Genomic DNA, 22,360 nt, shown 5'->3' on the forward strand with positions numbered 1-22,360 from the left:
ATTCCACCGTACTGCATGGCTCCAAAGAAATTGAAGGAGTTGAAGGAGCATCTTGAGGAGTTGCTCGAGAAGGGGTTTATCAGGCTGAATGTGTCACCTTGGGGTGCATTGGTATTTTTTGTGAAGAAGAAGGATGGGAGTATGCGGATGTGCATTGATTATTGCCACATGAACAAAGCCACTATCAAGAATAAGTACTCGATATCGCACATTGATGAATTTTTTTTATCAGTCACATGGTGCTATGGTGTTCTCTAAGATCGACTTGAGGCCTCATTATCATCAGCTGAGGATTTGTGCTTTGGATATTCCGCATATGGCTTTCCAGACTAGATATGTGCAATATGAGTTTCTAGTGATGTCCTTCGGTTTGACTAATGTCGCGGCAACGTTTATGGATTTGATGAATCAAGTTTTCAAGACATATCTTGACTCATTTGTTATTCTCTTCATTGATGACATATTGATATAATCGCGTAGTGTGGAGGAGCACGAGCAGCATTTAAGGGTTGTGCTTTAGACCTTGCGGGAACAAACTCTATATGCTAATTTTTCCAAGTGCGAGTTCAGATTAGATTTTGTGGCATTCTTGGGGCATGTTGTATCATATGAGGGTATCAAGGTAGATCCCAAGAAGATCGAGGCAGTTCAGAAAAGACCGAGATAAGGAGTTTCTCAGGGCTAGCAGTGTAACATTCCTCAAATCTATAAAAGTTTCAACACACGCTAATTATAGAATTTATTTTTTTTAAATCTTGCCTTGAGTGCATAAAAATTATACTTTTATTACGGATTTAAACCCTGGTCATTGACTTTGAGTTACTTCTCTATTTAAAAATAATGGAATATACAATTAGGGAAATATTAATAATTTTAATATTATTAATTATTAAAAGTGGGTATCATTAATTATTAGTTAAGTTAAAACAAATAAAGGGGTCAAAATAACAAAAAAGGTGGGGGCCAACCTAAAGCCCATCAAATGCGTAGGCAAAAGGCTTAAATTAAAGCCTTAAACAATGTGTTTCTATCATTCACGCAAAAGGAAGAAGGCAACAGCCTTATACGAACGTTTTGTTCGCTCACGAAGCAGAGACCCACGAAACAAAGGCTTATTACTCACGCAGGCCACAAAAAGTTTTGGGTTTCTTTACAAATCACTGTTCTTGAACTCAGGTATAAAAACTTTCCTATTCTCAATTATCCTACAGTATAAGAATTGGATAGTTAATTCCCTTCTTTCTCTGTATCAACAGTAAATTTCATGTTTAGGTATGAAACTTTAAAATTAATTAAAATGCACTGGTTGTTGTAGAATCAATTGTTTGACGGGTATAAATTGGACTGGGGCCTATGTGTTGGCTCGAGGAGTTTTGATGTGGGTTGATATAACCCTTTACTAAAGTGGTTTAACTCACAAAAGCACACATACAAGGTGTTTGATGAATTGCTTAAAAGAGTTAATATGTACTTAATTGGAGTGAGAGAGCACCTATTAGTTTAGAATTATTCTAGTTAAAGTTTAGATGATTTATTCTGATATATATGCTTAAATTTTCAGATTTTTGTGTAATTCTTATATACCATTTTGATGTTGAAAAACATATTCATGAAGAAGCAATAATATTTAGAAATACTTTTGAATTTTTATTTCATTCTTATGCCATGCTTTACATTAAAGATACCAGTATAAGTATGTATAAAAGATTTAGACTTGAAAAGTCATAAGAAGAAGTTTTAGAAAGAAAAGATTTTTGGGAGTATCCTCTATTCTAAGAAGGGGTCATCGTCCAGGCCGAGGGTCCTGACCAAGGCGTTGACTTTCTGAAACTACTTGTGCCAAAGTAGGGAGCCACACAAGCTGAGGGTCTCGTTGCTGAGATTTTACTTAGCTAGGCTAAGGTATGATACATGAGCGCTGGGAACCATAAAGCGAGTGACACCTCGTGGATTGGGCCTATTCGATCTGGTTAGGATCGAACCTGTGCCGATCACACGGTGACTAAGACAGAAATAAGTCAGGATAGTTGGAACCCCCGAAGTATAAAGTGAAGTATTTTCTTTTACAAGAAATAAAAAGAAAAGAATTTCTTTTAGAATATTCATAAACTGCTATTACGCAATTATTTTAGAATTATACTTAGAAGCTTTATGTTTTCCATGCATTTAGAATCTTTGCTCGTAATGTATATTTTATTAAAGTTTCGTCCACTATCATTAAGACTCACTGAGTATAATGGATGGTACTGACGCTCTCTTTTGGGAACCTATGTTGGTCTGTGGTACAATGTAGGAACCGGTTTTGCGGGCGAGCAGGCTACTGGTTAGGGCTTCCCTCACTTCCAGTGCTATTGGTGAGCTCCGCTTTTGTTTGTGGAGTACTCCTTTGAGTCATCATTATTTACCTATTTCTTTGTTTACGTAGAGAACTTGCTAGGAAATCTCATGTCCTGAGCCGTGCGTCAGTTTATCGGTAGAGGCTTCATAGACACAGTCGATGGGTTAAGATTCAGATATTTTTGATAATAACTTAGCAGTATTTCAATGGTTACTACGAATAAAGTCTTATGGTTGGGTTATTCTAGATATTTCAATTAATTAAAAGTATTTGGTTAAAGTATTGCCTTGTTGCATATAAAGTTTGAAGTTATAATAGATTTAATAAGTGCAGATGGTTCGCTCTGTCAAGTTTAGTGATCGGGTGCCGGTCATAGCTTGTTCAGAAAATGGGTCGTGACAAACTTGGTATCAGAGCCTCTGGTTTATGGAGTCCTAGGGGTCTATGAAGCCGTGACAATAGAGTCTTATTTATGGGTATGAAGCGCGCCATACTTATAAATAGGAGGCTACCGGCATTTAGGAAAAGTCTCATATTTTCATACTTTAGATCGTGCAGTAGAGCCTACCTCTAAGAAATTATCTAATGTATTCGTTTCTCCAAAACTCGCAGAAATGGCTCGTACTTGCAACTCTGACACCGACACTAATGATGCTACTCAAGAAACTATTGCGACTATTGTGGCTCAAGGTAGAACTAAGAAGGCTTCAACTCATAAAAGGAAGGGTAAATCCACAAATGGGGTTCAAGTACCCTGAGTTGAACACAAAGAAGGAGTGGAGCATGATGAGCCAGTATCTCAGGATCCAGTGCCACCCCCCAACAGCAGCTCTGACTCAGACAGCTATATCTTCAGAGGTGGTCAGATGTTTAATGTTGTCAAAAATGCTATGAAGATGTTTAAAGCTTCATGGCTAACCAGAAGGAGAGAAGAGATGAGATTCAATCTCAATCAAATAGACAGAATATTTTTGAGTCCTCAAGAGTGAATAAATTTTTAATGTTGAGTCCTTCATTGTTCTGTTGTACTATAGTTGATGAAGATCCAATGTTGTGGCTTAAGGGTGTTAAGAAAGCCCTCCGAGGGATGAAGGCATTTGATGATGAAGCTGTGGAGCTGGGTGCTTACAAGCTTAGAGATGTGGCCGGCGCTTGGTTTGAGATGTGGGAAAAGGAAAGAGATGAAGATGATGGTCCTCCTACTTGGGAAGAATTTGAAGAGGCCTTCATGGCTAATTTTAAACCAGAAGAGGATAGGGAAACTAAGGCTACAGAGTTCGAGCGATTCAAGCAAGGGCATAAAAGTGTGCAAGAGTACTACATGGAATTCATAAGTTTGGCTAAGCATGCTCCTCACATGGTTAAGATAGAAAAAGCAAAGATCTGAAGGTTTGTTGGCGGTTTGTCTTACTACATTAAGCATACGACCTCAACTACAGCAGTAGGAATGACAGCTTTCTCCTATGTTGTGGGATTCGCCAAGCACTTAGAAAAAGACAGACAACAAAGGAGAGAGAAAAATGAGCATAACAAGAAAGCCCGGATAACGGGCGGGTTTAATGGTACATCAAGCGGAGGTAGAAGGGGTTCCTCCAATAAGGATTCATTAGCACCAGCTCAGTCCAGTCATCAGTCAGGTGTTGGGTCTTCCTTCAGACGTACTCAGAGTTATGGAAACCAGTCTCGTCAAAATCAGAATTTTAGAATATTATCCTCACATAGACAGAGTCATGCTGAGCAACATTGACAACAACAAGGCCTTTGTGGAATATGTAAGCGGCAACATTCAGTTCAGTGCAAGCTTGGGTTTCACGGTTGTTGTCATTGCGGAGACATTGGTCATATAATGGCCAACTGCCCAAAGTTGCGATGTAATTTCAGTGGGGGATCAACTTGTCCTTCTAGTTCCTCAGCTACTACAGTTGCACCACCTCACGCTCATGGTTCTCATAATCAGGCCGGGCATGGAGTTGGCAGAGATGCAGATCAAGTTATTCAGGGAGGGGGACAACCCCGTTTGTTTTCTACACTTGATTGTCAGAGTGCAGAGGCATATGCAGAAGTTATTATAGGTATACGTGACTCCATACTTTGCAATTAACCTCGGGCTAGAACCTGAAGAACTTAGTGAGCCATTCCTAGTGTCTACTCCATTTGGCGAGTCAGTGGAAGCCACAAGAGTCTATAGAGGTTGTATGGTTTCAGTCCAAGGTCGCAGCACCAAGGCGAATCTTATAGAGTTAGAAATGGTGGGTTTCGATGTGATCAGGGGTATGGATTGGTTGTCTTCCTGCTATGCCATGTAAGATTGTCATGCCAAGATAGTCAGGTTCTAATTTCCAAATGAAGACGTCTAAGATTGGAAGGGTATTTCAGCATCGCTTGTAGGTAAGTTTATTTCTTACCTTAAGGCACAACAAATAATCGGCAAGTGGGTGTCTTGCCTATTTATCTCACATCATTAATGCAGAATCAGAACCACCAACTCTCCAGTCTGTGCCAGTTATTAGAGAATTCCTAGAAGTTTTCCCAGATCACCTTCCCTGATTTTCTCCCAAAAGGATCATAGACTTTGGCATTGATCTCATGCCAGGCACTCAGCCCATATCTATACCTCCTTATAAGATGGATCCAGCAGAAGTTAATGAGTTGAGAGAATAATTGAAAGACCTTCATGACAAGGGTTTCATCAGGCTAAGTGTTTCACCGTGGGGTGCCCCGGTCCTGTTTGTCAAGAAGAAAGATGGGTCTCTCAGAATGTGTGTCGACTATCGGCAGTTGAATAAAGTTACCATTAAGAACAAGTACCCACTGCCAAGAATTGATGATTTATTTGATCAACTTCAGGGTGCAAAGTACTTTTTAAAGATAGACTTGAGGTTCGGGTACCAGCAGTTGAGAATCAGAGAAGAGGATATATCTAAAATAGCCTTTAGAACTCGCTACACGCACTATGAATTTCTAGTGATGTCCTTCGGGTTGACAAATGCTCCAGCTGCATTCATGGACCTCATGAACAGAGTTTTCAAGCCATTCCTTGATACCTTTATTATCGTGTTTATAGACGATATTTTGGTATACTCTAAGAGCAAGGAAGATCATTCAAAACACCTTTGGATAGCCTTGCAGACCTTGAAGGAGAATGAGCTTTATACCAAGTTTTCAAAATATGAGTTCTGGTTGCAGTTAGTGGCATTTTTATGCCACGTGGTATCTAGTGAAGGCATAAAAGTAGATCCTCAGAAGACAGAAGCAGTCAAGAACTGGACTAGGCCGAGAACGCCAACCGAAATCAGGAGTTTCTTGGGCTTAGCTGGCTACCATAGAAGGTTTGTAGAGGGATTTTCCTCACTTGCTACTCCATTAACTAAATTGACTCAGAAAGCAGTTAAGTTCTAGTGGTCAGACGCTTTTGAGCAGAGTTTTCAAGAGTTAAAAAAGAGGTTGACCACTGCACCTGTGTTAACCTTGCCGACAGGTTTGGGTGGGTTCACAGTGTATTGTGATACCTACAGAGTTGGTCTTGGTTGTGTTGTTATGCAAGATAAAAAAATTATTGCTTATGCTTCCAGACAGTTAAAGAATCATGAGAAAAACTACCCCACACACGACTTGGAGCTTGCAGCATTGGTGTTTGCATTAAAGATATGGCGACACTACTTTTATGGCGAGCATTCTGAAGTCTTTACAGATCACAAAAGCCTCCAGTATATCTTCAAGCAGAAAGAATTATATTTGAGACAGAGAAGGTGGCTCGAGCTATTGAAGGATTATGACATCAATATCCTTTATCACCCGGGCAAAGCTAATGTGGTAGCAGATGCACTTAGTAGGAAGTCAATGGGTGTCCTGGCCCATCTTGCAGTACAAATGCGAACTTTGGGTCGAGAAATTCAAAAACTGGCAAATGATGAAATTAGATTGGATGAGACCGGAGAAAGAGGTATAACTGCTTATGCCTTAGCGCAATCCTCTCTTGTTGCGCACGTCAAGGCTAAAGAAGATGAAGATTCGTACTTAGTGAAGTTAAAAGAAGGAGTCAGAAAGAAAGAAATCACCGCTTTCATTCTAGAAAGTGAAGGAGTTTTGAAGTTGAATGATCAGTTATGCGTGCCTCAAATCTATAAAAGTTTTAACACACGCTAATTATAGAATTTAATTTTTTTTAAATCTTGCCTTGAGTGCATAAAAATTATACTGTTATTACGGATTTAAACCATGGTCATTGACTTTGAGTTACTTCTCTATTTAAAAATAATTTAATATACAATTAGGGAAATATTAATAATTTTAATATTATTAATTATTAAATGTGGGTATCATTAATTATTAGTTAAGTTAAAACAAAACAAAATGGTCAAAATAACAAAAAAGATGGAGGCCAGCCTAAAACCCATAAAATGGGAAGGCAAAAGGCTTAAATTAAAGCCTTAAACAATGGGTTTCAGTCATTCACGCAAAAGGCAGAAGGAAAAAGCCTTATACGAAAGTTCTGTTCGCTCACGAAACAGAGAGCCACGAAACAGAGGCTGCTTAATCACGCAGGTCACGGAAGTTTTGGGTTTCTTCACAAATCACTAGTTCCTAAACTCAGGTATAAAAAATTTCCTATTCTCAATTATCCTACAGTATAAGAATTGGATAGTTAATTCCCTTCTTTCTCTGTATCAACAGTAAATTCCATATTTAGGTATGAAACTTTAAAATTAATTAAAATACAGTGGTTGTTGTAGAATCAATTATTTGACGGGTATAAATTAGACTGGGGCCTACGTGTTAGCTCGAGGAGTTTTGAGGTGAGTTGATATAACCCTTTACTAAAGTGGTTTAACTCACAAAATCACGCATATAGATGTTTGATGAATTGCTTAAAATAGTTAATATGTACTTAATTGGAGTGAGTGAGTACCTATTAGTTTAGAATTATTCTAGTTAAAGTTTAGATGATTTATTCTGATATATGTGCTTAAATTATCAGATTTTTGTGTAATTCTTATATGCCATTTTCATGTTGAAAAACAAAATTCATGAAGAAGCAAGAATCTTTAGAAATATTGTTGAATGTTTATTTCATTCTTATGTCGTGCTTTACATTTAAGGATGCCATTATGAGTATATATAAACGATTTAGACGTGAAAAGTCACAAGAAGAAGTTTTAGAAAGAAAAGATTTTTGGGAGTATCCTCTATTCTAAGAAGGGGTCATCGTCTAGGCCGAGGGTCCTGACCAAGGCGTTGACTTCCTGAAACTACTTGTGCCAATGCAGGGAGAACGTGAGCCGAGAGTCTCCTTGCTGAGAATTTACTTAGCCAGGCTAAGGTATGATACATGAGCGCTGCGAACCATAAAGCGAGTGGCACCTCGTGGATTGGGCCTATTCGATCAGGTTGGGATCGAACTCATGCCGATCATACGGTGACTAAGATAGAAATAAATCAGGATAGTTGGAACTCCCGAAGTATAAAGTGAAGTATTTTATTTTATAAGAAAGAAAAAGAAAAGAATTTCTTTTAGAATATTCATAAACTGCTATTACGCAATTATTTTAGAATTGTTCTTAGAAGATTTATGTTTTTCATGCATTTAGAATCTTTGCTCGTAATGTATATTTTATTAAAGTTTCATCCTCTGTCGTTGAGGATCACTGAGTACAATGGATGGTACTGACCTTCTCTTTTGGGAACCTACATTGGTCTGCAGTACAACGTAGGAACTGGTTTTGTAGGCGAGCAGGCTACTGGTTAGTACTTCCCTCATTTCCAGTGCTATTGGTGAGCTCAGCTTTTGTTCGTGGAGTACTTCTTTGAGTCATCATTATTTAGCTATTTCTTTGTTTACCTAGAGAACTTGCCAGGAAATCTCATGTCCTGAGCAGTGCGTCAGTTTATCGGTAGAGGCTTCGTAGACACAATCGATAGATTAAGATTCAGATATTTTTGATAATAACTTAGCAGTATTTCAGTGGTTACTACGAATAAAGTTTTATGGTTGGGTTATTCTAGATATTTAAATTAATTAAAAGTATTTGGTTAAAGTACTGCCTTGTTGCATATAATGTTTGAAGTTATAATAGATTTGATAAGTGCAGATGGTTCGCTCGGTCAAGATTAGTGATCAGGTGCCGGTCACAGCTTGTTCATAAAATGGGTCGTGATAGTTTTTATCATTGTTTTGTGGAGAGTTTCTCTTCCACCGCATCTCCTCTGACTAGACTGATAAAGTAGAGTTCTCTATTTAGACGGTCCGATGATTGCGAGGTGACCTTCCAGAAGCTCAAGATCGTGATGATATGCTCAGAGCATCTGTGATTGACTTCGCAGGGCAGTGGGATCGATCTTTTACCTTTGGCCAAGTTTGCTTATAACAACAGTTATTAATCCAGCATCGAGATGGCTCTATTTGTGGCCTTGTATGGCCGCCGATATCATTCCCCCGTTGATTGTTTTGAGTCTGACAAGGCTAGGTTATATGGTATTGATTTGGTAAAGGATGCCTTGGATAAGGTAAAGTTGATACATGAGCGACTTCAGACAGCTCAGTCCAGATAGAAGAGTTATGCAGATCAGAAAGCGCATGATTTATCTTTTATAGTGGTTGTGAAAGAAGGGCAAGCTGAGTCCGAGGTTCATCGGTTCATTTGAGGTGTTGGAGCAAATTGGAGAGGTTGCTTATAGGCTTGCTTTCCCTCCTAGTCTATCGGGAGTTCATTTGATTTTTCACGTGCCTATGTTTCGTAAGTACCATGCCGACATGTCATATATGTTATATTATAGCACTGTTCAGCTAGATGAGAGCTTTGGTTATGAGGAGGAGCCAGTTGCCATTGTTTCCAGGCAGGTCCGCCAGTTGAGGTCTATGAAGATTTCAGTGGTAAAGGTCTAATAGAGGGGTCAACCAGTCGAGGAGGTGACTTGGGAGATCGAAGAGGACATGCGGAGCAGATATGCACACTTATTCAGCACTCCAGGTATGATTCTAAACCCGTTCGAGGACGAACATTTGTTTAAGAGGTGGAGAATGTAACGATCTGATAGGTCATTTTACTTTATAGATCCTTGTTCCCCTTATTAAGGACTCCCATATGTGCTTATACTGTTTTTTGACTTGCAGGGATGATGGGTTTGATTTTGGAAGGGTTGGGGTTGAATTCGAAACATTTAGTTCCTTAAGAGTGGCCTAAGGTGTCCAAGTTTGACTTGAGTCAACATTATTAGTAAACGACCTCAGAAAAGGGATTTGAAGGTTCCAATAGGTTCTTATGATGATTTTGAACGTGAGCGTGTGTTCGGATCGAGTTTCGGGTGATCCAGGAGTGTTTCAGTGCTTATTATTGGAAGTTGGAGCCTTGAAGGTTTTAGAGTTTCTTAAATTTGGTTTGTAGTAGATATTGGTGTTATCGATGCCCGTTTGGGATTCTGAGCCTGGGAATAGGGTTGTATGGTGATTTGTGACTTGTACATAAGATTTGGTGTCATTCCGATTTGTTTAAGTATGATTCATTGCTTTTGGAGCTAGTTGAAAAAGTTAAAGTTCATAAGTTGATTAACTTGGTTTTAGGATGAGATTCTTAGTTTCAATGTTGCTTTACATATTTCGAGGCTTCGATCAGGTCCGTATCATGTTTATGAACTTATTGGTGCATTAGAACGGGGTCTCGGGTGGCTCATGTGTGCTTCAGAATTTTTGGTTCTGATTTCCTTCTTCGCGAACACAGGATGTTATCTCACGTTCGCGATGAAGGATTGGGGGTTGGGTCATTTTGTGCTTCTCATTCGTGAAGAATGGGTCTCGTTTGCGAAGGCCTAGGACCAACGGCCTCCGCGTTCGCGATGGTAGTCATACGTTCACGTAGAAGGAACTGAGTCTGGGGGGTCAGTTGGTCATTGCCCTTCGCGTTCGCGAAGGGAGGACCACATTCGCGAAGAAAATTTTCTGGACCTTGGGAGATTTTATCTTCGTGATCGCGAGGGCCTTTTCGCGATCGCGAAGAAGGGGTCACTGGGAGAAACTTTGAAAATGTCGGGATTAAGCTTATTTTACTCATTCTTACACTTAGCTTGGCCGATTTTGGAGCTTTTTGGCTAAAGATTTTCACGTAGCATCTTGAGGTAAGTAATCTCTACATAATGTGAGTTTAATACATAGTTTATAGGTAGCTTTTAACATAGAAATTATGGAAAATTAAGTGATTTTGTTGAAAAGCCTAGGGTTTGGTAAATATTGGATTATGCCACGAAATTGATTATAGAATTGAGTAGAAATTATATATTTTTCTTCATGAGATCATGGGTAACATTAATCTATGAAACATTTCTGGAATCCGGGCACGTGGGCCTGGGAATGACTTTTAAGAACTTTTCGATATGGGTTGGGTAATTATTCTAATAGATGAATTATGAACTTTTGAGCATATATTGACTACTTTGTACAACCTTTGGCTAGTTTCGGATTGCTTGGCATCGATTTGGGGCATTTAGTGAGATTGAAGGGGCGAGTAGTGGACTTGGAAGCAAGGCAAATCTCTTACCTAACCTTGTAAAAGGGAGTTAACCTTGTAGGTGTTTAAATTGTTATTTGTTAATTGTTGTAGTTTCTACTTACGCACGAAGTACGAGAGTCCATACGTAGCTAAAATCATGTTATGTCCAGGTAGACTTAGGACTTTATCTACTAATACTTGTATTATTTGAACCCAACTTGTTAGGGATTATGTTAGACCAAGCTTCGTTATTTTTACTTTTGGTGGAATATTCTATTGTTGATAGAAAATTATGATCCTTTATGTGCCTATGATTGTGTTTTAAATGTATGTCTTGTAGTCCGAAGACTTTCCTTATGCCTGTGGATCGGGCCGAATGACTCTGCACTATATATGTAATGAGATGTATCCATGGATCGGGCCATACGACCTCTGTAGCTATGTACACGATTATTATGTGTCGGGCAATACGACCTCGACATAACTCGTGTGTAATATTGCTAGGAGTCCGAATATACCTGATATTTCCTTCATGGCTTGAGAATTGATTTAGATTTAATGAATCTTATTTTTTGAAATGGCATGTAATATTTGGGGACTTTAATTTGATATTTTGTTAAAGAATCACTCCATTTATTGTTTCTTATTCCATTGTTACTGTTGTATTTCATACCTATTTATAATTCTTGCAATTTATTTATTGACTACTAGTAAGTGTCGATGTCGACTCTTTGTCACTATTTATTCAAGGTTAAACTAGGTACTTACTGGGTACGTATTGATTTATGTACTCAACTACACTTTTTCACTAATTGTGCAGGTTCTGAGGCAGATACATATGTTGGCCATTCGGGCGTGCATCCCTGTTATCCAGAGACCTAGTGTTGAGTTTCTTCCCACTCTCCGATCTGCAGCACTCAGAGTCTTTCCCTTGTTATATTTACTATTTCTCTCTATTTTATTTCAGACAGTAGTTATAGGGGTTTTGTATATTCTACTATATTGCCCGTGCACTTGTGACACCAGGTTTTGGAAATTACTAGTAGATGTTTATAGTATTTCTTAACAGTGTTACCATTTCATTTTTATGTCTTATTTATGCGTTATATCACCGCGATCGTTTATACTTAGTTTCTTTATTAATTAAAAATTCATGATTTCAAAAGAAATAAAATGAGTAATTAATTTGATAGTTCACTGTTGGCTTACCTAACGGCGACGTTTGGCGCCATCACGGCCTATAGTAGATTTGGGGTCGTGACACATTTGCGAAGTCCAACCAGCATCGCCCAGGAAAACCTTCTACGTCAACGTGAGCCCAGATCTATGCCCGCAAAGGCCAAACCTTCCAACCGCAGATGAATACCTTCCGTGATCGCGAATAGCTCCCCGCGATCACGAAGAGCAACCTCCAAACCCAGCCACCTTGCTAACTCTTCGCATTCGCGATCCTTACCACACGAACGTGATGAACAAGAAGACTAAGCACCACGATCACGTGCCCCTAGTCGCGATTGCGAAGAACAATTCTTCCCAGCTCCCAAACAACACTCCGGGATCACAAAAAACACCCCTGACACTAGAAACCAACAATCCCTAAACAAAGGGACATGGTCCAAAACCATCCCGAAAGACACCCGAGGCACCCAAGACCCCGTCCAATCATACGAACTAGTCACAATACCTTACCCAAAATTATCCAAAAGCTCAAAATACTACGGATAACATCAAAATCATGAATCGACGGTCAAAATCCTTCTTTTAACTTTCAAACATTCAAATTTTGCCGAACGCGTTCGAATCACAATTAGACATTCCGGATCGTGACCAAACTTCACACACAAGTTCCAATCAACTAAATGAACCTCTCCAAGGTCCTAGAACACCGTCCGGAGTCTGATAACACCAAAGCACACTCCAAGTCAAACTTAGAAAATTTCAAAACTTTCAAAATGCAAACATGTGATAATAAGCGTCGAATCGCTCCCGGACCATCCGATTCTCAACTCGAAGATATGCCCAAGTCAGATCTCATCTTACGAACCTATAAGATCCTTCAAATCCCGATTTTGAGGTCTTTTAATCAAAAGTCAAATCTTGGTCAACTCTTCTAACTTAAAGCTTTCAAATTGAGAATTATTCTTTCAAATCAACTCCGAACCTGCTGAAAAGCTAAACAACTACACGTACAAGTCATTATATATGAAGTGAAGCTAATCAAAGTCTCAAACCACTGAACAACATGCTAAAGCTCAAAATGATCGGTCAGATCGTTACACTGCATTCTCTGATTTTAAGGTGGATGTCCTAAAGAAGCTAGTAGAAGAGGATAAGCATGATAAGTATGGGGTGTGCCAGAAGAAGTTAGAGAATAAAATCTCGGCATGGTTGTGTGTACTGGGTCGGGCGTGAAAAGTAGACCCCGACACTATTTTGTTTTTATTTAAATCCCTCAAGAAAATTATATAGGAGATCCATCATCAAGAAAAGTCTAATTTTTTTTAAAAAAGAAATTCTAAAATAATGAGGAAAAACACACAAAACAAATATACACATATTAATATCCCCTACCCCGAACTTTAAATTGTGGCATGTCCCCTTGACACACAAGTAAAAAGCAAGAAGTAAGGAAACTCCCCTGGATATTTTTCTTTTTCGAGAACTTATAAACTCCACCCCTAATTCTGAGTTCGTTCCTTATTTCTGCTCCTTGGAATTATTTATGGAGCTCATTAAGCAAGTTTTCTGAGGTTATCTGTAAGACCCGCTCTTTTCTTTCTTTCTTGGCCTCATTTTGAGCGGTGAATTATTCTTTCAGGTTGATCCTCAACTTGTTCCAGCATTCTTTCATAGGAACAATCCATGCATATTCCTATAAATCTTAAAATCCACATGATCAAGGTTAGAATATGAAAACAAAGAAGAAAGGTCATGTGAATATTCTCTGGTATGGCCAAGACCATTTGTTTCTCATTCTCTTCTACTAAAGGTTGTAAATTTAAAAAGGTGGATAGAGGTTTGAACTATTCTTTTATTGCTTCACAATCAACCAAATCCTCATCTTCAACCATCTCAATTAAATCAGAGTCCTCTTGTAGAGTGGCAAGTTCTCTATTCAGATGCTCATCCACTTTGGTAGGCTCATTTTCACAGGGTATCTCCTCCATATATTCACCATTACAATACAATGAGCTTTCTGAAAGTATACTTACGATTTGAGTCACTTGCGTTGTTAGTTTTTTAATGGCTTCATCATTTTGTATAAGTCTCTCTTCAACACTAGTCATGAACTTATACATAAGCTCTTCTAAACTACCATTCTCCTCTTGAGGAGGTTGTCTCACTTCGCTTTTATTCCAGTCATAATAAGGGCATTCGTTCCATTCAGACTCAAGATTGTGGCCATATGAAACCTCATACCTATAAGGACTAGAAACATAGTGAGATTTTTCAAACGATGAACCATAGGAGGAATACTGCTTGACAGTCAATCCATAGATGCTTTCCACAATATTTAAAACAAATAGCAGACTTGTGATAATGTTCAACTGCTAACTCTGCAACCGTTTTCTTAGGCTGGTTGTGCTCCATCTTCACAACATTTAGAGTTCAATATCAAAAGTATTTTTCTTTAATCCTTTCTCCCTAAAACTTTTCAGGCACTATAAAAAATATCTTGAAGAGAAGTTAACCAATAAATTTAAAAAGAGTAAAAAGGAAAAAAATAAAAGTAAAACCTAATTCCCTAATTAGCACCAAAAACTTTTTGAACAGTATTGATTGCCAATCACCAGCAACAATGCCAAAATTTGACGAGTAGAAAACACAACACGAAAATAATGTTCTCTAGACGAAAATAGTATAGTAAAATATGTTCAAGTAATTTCTGGTTTAAATGCTATTCAGGATATTCAACACTTTGATTTGGGTTGATTAATACTAAAACTAACAAACTAAAATTAAAGCAAATAATACTTGATCACAAATAACTAGAGAGTAGCAAACTTAGATTGTTATCAGTGCGAGAAATAAGGGTCACGACATAATAGGTGCACGATTGCTATCCTGGATTTTATATTGTTCAATTTTACTCTTAAGGTTTCAGTGATTCTTATAAATTTAACAGGCTACTATCTTGTTATTCTGATTTAGATTCCTCTTTCAATTAAGCCTAAACCGTTCAATTAAGCTAATATGAAGTACAGCAAACATGCAAGAATATTTTACTAGGAATGATCTAAGAGAAACTTCTCGCGGATATTTCTCAATCTTAATTCATATAATGGATCGCAAAGCTCTTTCTATAATGACCCAATATGCCATTTTGAGCATTTGCATTCCGTTCGACTGTTTAAAGTCTTGAGTAGCTTCATATGATGTATTATGACTTGTGTGTATCATCGGTTTTGATTTTTAGGTAATTCAGAATTAGTTTGGAAGAATGATTTCATGCTTGAAGCGTTAAGTTGGAATAATTGACCAAGTTTTACTTTTTTATATTTGACCGTGGATTAGAGTTTTGATGATTCCTTTAGGTCCTGATAGCAATTTTGGACTTCGGCGTATGCCCGAATTTGTGTTCGGATGTTTCTAGAAGGTTTCGGCACTAATTTGCGAAAGTTGGAAATTTGAAGGTTTAGAATGTTCATAAGTTTGATCTAGAGTTGGCTTTGATGATGTCGGGTTCGAATTGTTTTTCCGAGATTTAGAATAGGTTCGTTATGTAATTTGGAACTTGTATGCAAAATTTGGATTCACTCCGGATTGGTTAGGCTTGAATCAGACATTTTGTTTGAAGTTTGAAGTTTATGAACTTAAGAGATTGATCTGGATCGATGATTCATGGTTTTGATTTTGTTATGTGTGATTTGAGGCGTCGAATAGGTCCGTATTATGTTTTGGGACTTGTTGGTATGTTCAGACGGGGTTCCGAGGGGTTCGGGTGATTTTCGGGGTGGTTTCAGCCCAATTTTAGGCCATTTTCAACTGCTAGTTTTTGGCTACAGGGGTGTACATTACGATCGTGTAGAATTGGTTGCGATCGCGAAGAGTAAAATGGGAAAAATGGACTTGTGCATCACGTTCGCGGAGGAAGCTTCGCGTTCACGAATAAGAAATTTTGTTGTCACTGAGCTAACTTCGGAAGCTTATATCTTGCAATCTATAAAGAATTTGGAGATGATCGAAAAAAGAAAGTTGTAGCCCTTTATTTTTAGTTTTTAGAAAGTCAAACTGTTTATCATTTGGAGTTACGTACAAAACATTATGGTTGTACACTCTAGGCTGTTTGAGAAGGGTTTGGGAAGGGTTAATGGATATTTGTTCATCGCGATCATAGGGAAATGGCCGCGATCGCTTAGGGTAAAAGTTGTCATGTAAAATTTTGTAATCGCGATCGCGAGGTGGGTGACCGCGATTGTGAAGGGAACCTCTGGAACAAGACATAATGTATTCTATTTCGAATGTCTTGGTCATTCTATCATATTTTGAGCTGTAGAGCTCGGATTTGGGTGATTTTGGAGGCGCTTTTCACCATATGGATTGGGGTAAATCTTTTCTACTTGGTTTTGATTATATTTCATGAATCTATCTCCAATTTTTGCATTTGAATTATACATTTTAAAGAGAAATTGGGGGGATTTTGTCTAAACTTTACTAAAGTGAAGTTTTGAGGTTTGAACAGTGATTCAGAGTTGGATTTGAGTGAAATTAGTATGGTTGGACTCGTAATTAAATGGGTTTTCATATTTTATGAGTTTTGTCGAGTTCTAAGGTGCAAGCCTAGTTTGACTTTTTGGGTGACTTTGAGTAAATGTGTAAAGATTCGACCTTTATCATTTGGGATTGATTCCTTAGGCATTATTTGATGTATTTGAGTTGCTTTTGACTAGTTTCGAGCTGTTCAGAGCTTTATATACATAGGATGGAATTTCTAGAGTATTGTTTGGCTTGCTCGGTATTGAATTTGTCTTGTTCGAGGTAAGTAACATATCTAAACTTGGATTTGAGGGTATTTAACCCTGGGAACTATGTTGTAAGAGATGTATTGAGGTGACACACATGCTAGGTGACAAGCGTGTGGGCGTGCACCGGGGAAATCATAATTTTAGTTGTCTATTCAAGTATGATCGGACTTTTTTTGTTGTTATATCTTGTTACAACCATGTTCTCCCTACTTGTTTGATTATACGAGCTATGAATTATGTTAGAAATTATGTTTAGGCTATGCGCTTATTCGGTTGAGACCTAATGAAGCTATTTATGTTATTTTGAGTTATCTTCTTTAACTGCAATTTTATACTCAGTCATGATTCTTCATTTGTATATAATATCTTAGTCTATGTTCATCACTCATTGTTACATCACATGTTATCATTGTTTGGGCTGAGTGTTACGAGATTGTGAGCCTTTGAAACTTGAGAGATTAATGACTGGGGTGGGTCTGAGAGTGCCATTACGACTAGTTGATCAAGGTTTGACTTTTGAGTAAACGACCTTGAAATCGGGATTTGAAGGTTCTAATAGGTTTGTATGATGATTTAGGACTTGGGCGTGTGTTCGGGTTGAGTATCGGGTGGCCTGGGAGCATTTCAGCGCTTATTGTGGGAAGTTATTATTTTTTATAGGTTTTAGAATTTCTAAAGTTTGATTTGAAGTGGACTTCGATGTTATGGATGTCCGTTTGGGATTCCGAACCTGGAATAGATTCGTATTGTGATTTGTGACTTGTACGTAAAGTTTGGCATCATTCCTGAATGTTTAAGTGTAATTCGGACGCATTTGTCAAAGTTTATAAGTTTGAAGGTTTAAAAAATAGTTTTGATCGTTAATTTGTGATTTTGATATTATTTGCTGCGTTTTGAGCCCTTGAATATGTTTGGATAAGGTATTGGGGCTGGTTGGTGTGATTGGACGGTGTCCCGGGGTCTTCGGGTGTGTTTTGGGGTGGTTTCAGACCAAGATTGGGTTATTTATAGCTGTTGGTTTCTGGTGTCTTTGGCATGCTTCACGATAGTGAAGAGGGAGACGCGATCACAAAAGGTAAGTGGGAGCAGATGGTGAATTGTTCTTTGCGGTTACTGGCGAAGATACGCGATCATGTAGTTTCCTGGGATGGAACATCGTGTTCGTGAGTGGGGTTACGCGTTCACGTAGTGTTGAAGCGGGGACTGATGGAATTGGTCTTCGCGAACACAAAGTTGTCATGCATTCGCGATTTGTGGACTGGTTGTGCTTTGCGATCGCTAGTCTTCAGACGGGCTCTCGAGGCTTCAGACCGCGATCGCGTAAGGCAATGCATGGGAATAATATATGTCACCAATCGGGATTTTTGCTCATTTCACTCATTCTTCTTGAGGTAAGAAATTACTATGCATTGTGAGCTAAGTACATGAGTTATATATGGATTTAAACATGAATATTTTAGAAATTGTGGAATATTTGGAAGAAAACCTAGAAGTGGTATTTTTGGACTTAGACCACGAAATTGGACATGGAATTAGAAAGAAATTATATATTTGAGTTCGTGGTGTTATGGGTAATGATTATCTTCAAGAATTTTCGGAATCCGGACTAGTGGGCCTGAGGGTTGACTTTGTTGACTCTTCAAGCGGAGTTGAAAATTATTATAAATTAATTAATTATGGCTGGTGGAGTATATTTTATTATTTTTCATGATTGTTTGACTAGTTTCGGACCGATGGACACTGATTTGAGGTGCTAGAGAGGCGTTGGAGCCGGTTATGAAACTTCAGAGTGAGGTAAGTGTCCTGTCTAAACCTGTGAGGAGGAAACTAGCCCTATGTGATTTGATATGTGCTACCTGTTGTGGGGGCTACATATGCACAAGGTGACGAGAGTCCGCGTAGCTAGATTCATGTTATGTCTGGGTAGACGCATCCCTTTATTATATTATTACTTGCACTAATTGAACTCAATTGCTAGTTTAAATTGCTTGAATTAAATAGTGAGATTTTTGTTAACGATTATGTTAAATTGAGCTTCATTATCTAGAGATTTGGCGGACTGTTAATCATTGATGAGAATTTATATCCTTTTAGGATTGCCTTGAAGTTGTAAATACATAATGCGCGAATTCGAAGTGTTTCCATATTCTTGTAGATCGAGCCGAACGCTTTAGCGATGTATACATACATATATACATACATATATATATATATATATATATATATATATATATATATATATATATATACATATTATGGGATGCATCCATGGATCGGGTCGTACGACCTTGGCAGTGTATATACACGACTATATGGATCGGGCCGAACGACCTCGGCATAATTCGTAATACTATCTTTATGATATGAGATAAGATATCTAATTGAGGGTTCCTATTTGTTGAGATATCATGAGGCCTTGGGGACATTTTAATTGATAATTGTTGTTAACTGATTTTGTTATTTACTGTTCCTTATTCTATTGACCCTGCTGTAATTCATGCCTATTTATGATTCCTTCATTTTATTTATTGGACTGCTAGTAAGTGTCGATGTCGACCCCTCGTCACTACTTCTTCGCGGATATTATAGATACTTATTGGGTACGCGTTGATTTTATGTACTCATGTGTCTCGACCCAAAACCCAACCTGTTGTGATGGCGCGTATCATGGTACTAGACAAGCCAACTACTCAGACATTTCCAACACTTTCAACTTTGAAATACACTAAAACAGTTTAAATAAATAAAAATCTCATAAAACGGAATAGAATATTATATCTCAAAACATAAGTTTTTCCAAAACCGGGGTGTCACTGAGTACATGAGCATCTACATAATGACATAGTCTCGTACACTGTCTGGAAATTACAACTGAATAAATAACCTGAAAGGTAAGGAAGGAGAGTCAAAACGTGCTGACACCAAAGCAGCTACCTCAATGATCCCCTAATGTCTGAACTCTATGAATTAGCACCCGCCATGACCAGAAACACCTGGATTTGCACAAGAGGTGCAAGGTGTAGCGTGAGTACAACTAATTCAATAAGTTACAAATCTAACCTCTGGACTGAAAGTAGTGACAGGTCTGAGTGTTACAACCTACACACAACATTAACACTACGGAAAGTTACAAAAAATATGACAGTGATATATCAAAAATTCATAATCTACAAGTAACGGTATAATAATTTAGACATTCTTTTAGATTTTGCAATAAAACTCGACATAGAACAGGGCAGATCCAGCCCAAGGAAGATCCAACCTGAATGCAAATAAAACTAGGGCAGATCTAGCCCAAATGTAAATAAATTGCTAGCAACTGCACCCACTATGGATGTGCAGACTCCGGAGGGGCCAATCCAGCCCAAACGCTATAATAAGCCAAATCCTTGCATGAATCAATAAAGCCTGTTGCGGCGTGTAACCCGATCCCATGAATATCACTCACAATAGACCCTCAACCTCACTCAGCCATTAATCTCTCCAGTTTCTCGGGCTCACAAGAATCATGATAATCAGCACAAACAATGATGATATGATGTATGAATAAAGGACAACAAATACTAAGATATGATATGCAAATAATAGTTGCGACAGAGTATAAAATGGCAAGTTATGCAAATAGTTCAACATGTAACACGACCTTTGTGGGTCCTAACAGCACCAACACGTAGCCTAAGCAAGATTTCTAACATGACTGGCAACTCAAATGCTCTAACACATGGTGAAAGTATGGATAACAACAAGATTATTCAACTATACAGTTCTATGAAAATGGCCAAGTCACAATTCTTACGGTGCACGCCCACCCGCTCGTCACCTATCATGTGTGTCACCTCAAGACTAATCACATAACACGTAATTCGGGGTTTTATACCCTCAGAACCAAGTTTAGAAGTGTTACTTACCTCAAACTATGTAAAATGCTACTCCAACAAGCCTTTGTCATGCGAAACAGCCTATGAATGCCTCAAATCTAGTCACAAACAATTCGATATGATCAACTCAAGCTATAGGAATCTATTCCATATGAAAATGCTAAGTTCTTAATCAAAAGTCAAAAAGTCAACTCAAAAGTTTACCCCCGGGACAACATCTCGAAATCCGATAAAAGTTACAAAATCCGAACACCCATTCAACCATGAGTCCACCCATACCAAAATTACTCAAATCCGATATCAAAATATCGATAAAATCCCCAAAATTCGGCCTAAGGACTCTCTTCCATATTTCCCCAAAGTTTCAACCCAAATAACTAATTAAATGATGAAATCAAAGATATAAACATGTAATTTAATCAAAACTAAGTAAGGATCACTTACCCCAATCACTCCCTTGAAAATCTCTCCAAGAATCGCCTCCAATCGAGCTCCCAAAATCAAATTTGTGAATTAGGCTCAAACCTTCATTTTTGAAATATTTAAGTTTTCCCATATGTACCTTCTTCATGATCGTGGGAAATGCTTCGCAATCGCGAAGCACAAATCCTAAGCTGACAAACTCAGTCCCTACGCGAACTCGGAAAAGTCCACGCGAACGCGATGCATTACCTCACCAGACCCACGCGATCGCACAAACACCTACGCATTCGTATAGAGCAACGCACGTGACCAAATCCTCTTCCTTACCTCTCCGCGAACGCGGCTCCTCCCACGCATTCACGATATATTGAATGCTCTAGCTACGCGATTGTGTACACCTGCTCATGAATGCATAAAGCAAAAATTCCATCATTGGCCAACATCCCTTCGCAGTCGCATACCTTACCTCGCGATCGCACAGAAGGAAACCAGACACTCCACACCAACAAGCTTCAACAATCTCCCAAGTTCAAATTTCACTCCGTTAACCATCCAAAATTGAATATCATACTGAATCTCTAGTCAACAAAACTCTCTCCGTACATGCGACCAAGGTGCACAGTAACAGTGCATCGGAAATGGACAATATTCCTCTGTCCTGTGGTGAAAACCACCGTACCAACCTCAATCTAACCCCTTATAAAACACACACAACCCTCAACAAACAATTACCTCAAACTCACTTCAGTAGACTCAAGTCTTAGCGAGCCAATCACTGTAGCGGGTAATTGCATGGGAGGAGAGAAAGCTTCTTCATCCAATTCTGGGCCAAATCGAGCTAACCCAAGGGCTAAGGAGATCTCTCCAAGTCAAGATGCTGATGCCCATCAAGTTTCAAATAACTTCACCATGAGAAATGAGATATCCGACCAACTGAAAAGCTATGGCGAACACCAGTTGAACGCAAATGGTGTTCCAGGTGTTCAAACTGAATCAAACCTAAGTGAAAGTGTTCCTGCTACCATAGAAAATGTTATCCAACCAACATCAGTGAACTTCACTCAGACAAAGTCCACAACCTTGCAAAATGGTAACTGAGCTGAAATGAGCAACCCAAGTGTTCGACCAAATGCCACAACCAGCTCCACAGACCCACTTGGGATAATCGACAGTGAAAATCAACTCATTAATGATAAGGAAACTCATCAAATGAATGATGGGGCAACTATTTCATCGAAATCGGGTGACCAAGAATCGAATCATTCTCAAGCTTCA

At 38.5% G+C, this 22,360-nt stretch overlaps 1 protein-coding gene across 1 annotated transcript; it reads left to right on the forward strand.

Annotated features, from left to right (window-relative positions):
• Positions 1 to 2,952: 2,952 nt before the first annotated feature.
• Positions 2,953 to 3,725, forward strand: LOC138908082 (uncharacterized). The gene is made up of 2 exons (XM_070198722.1): positions 2,953 to 3,028; positions 3,373 to 3,725. Exons 1-2 carry the CDS (start codon positions 2,953 to 2,955, stop codon positions 3,723 to 3,725), a joined length of 429 nt encoding a protein of 142 aa, XP_070054823.1.
• Positions 3,726 to 22,360: the final 18,635 nt, after the last annotated feature.

The sequence above is a fragment of the Nicotiana tomentosiformis genome, chromosome 1 (assembly GCF_000390325.3).
Source record: "Nicotiana tomentosiformis chromosome 1, ASM39032v3, whole genome shotgun sequence".
In the NCBI taxonomy this organism is placed as follows: domain Eukaryota; kingdom Viridiplantae; phylum Streptophyta; class Magnoliopsida; order Solanales; family Solanaceae; genus Nicotiana; species Nicotiana tomentosiformis.

Bases quoted from the DNA above. Each gene is read 5' to 3' on its own strand.
- LOC138908082 (XM_070198722.1), top strand. From the start codon at position 2,953: ATGGCTCGTACTTGCAACTCTGACACCGACACTAATGATGCTACTCAA. The intron at 3,029-3,372 runs GTAGAACTAAGA...GTTGTACTATAG, and splicing joins TGCGACTATTGTGGCTCAAG to TTGATGAAGATCCAATGTTG.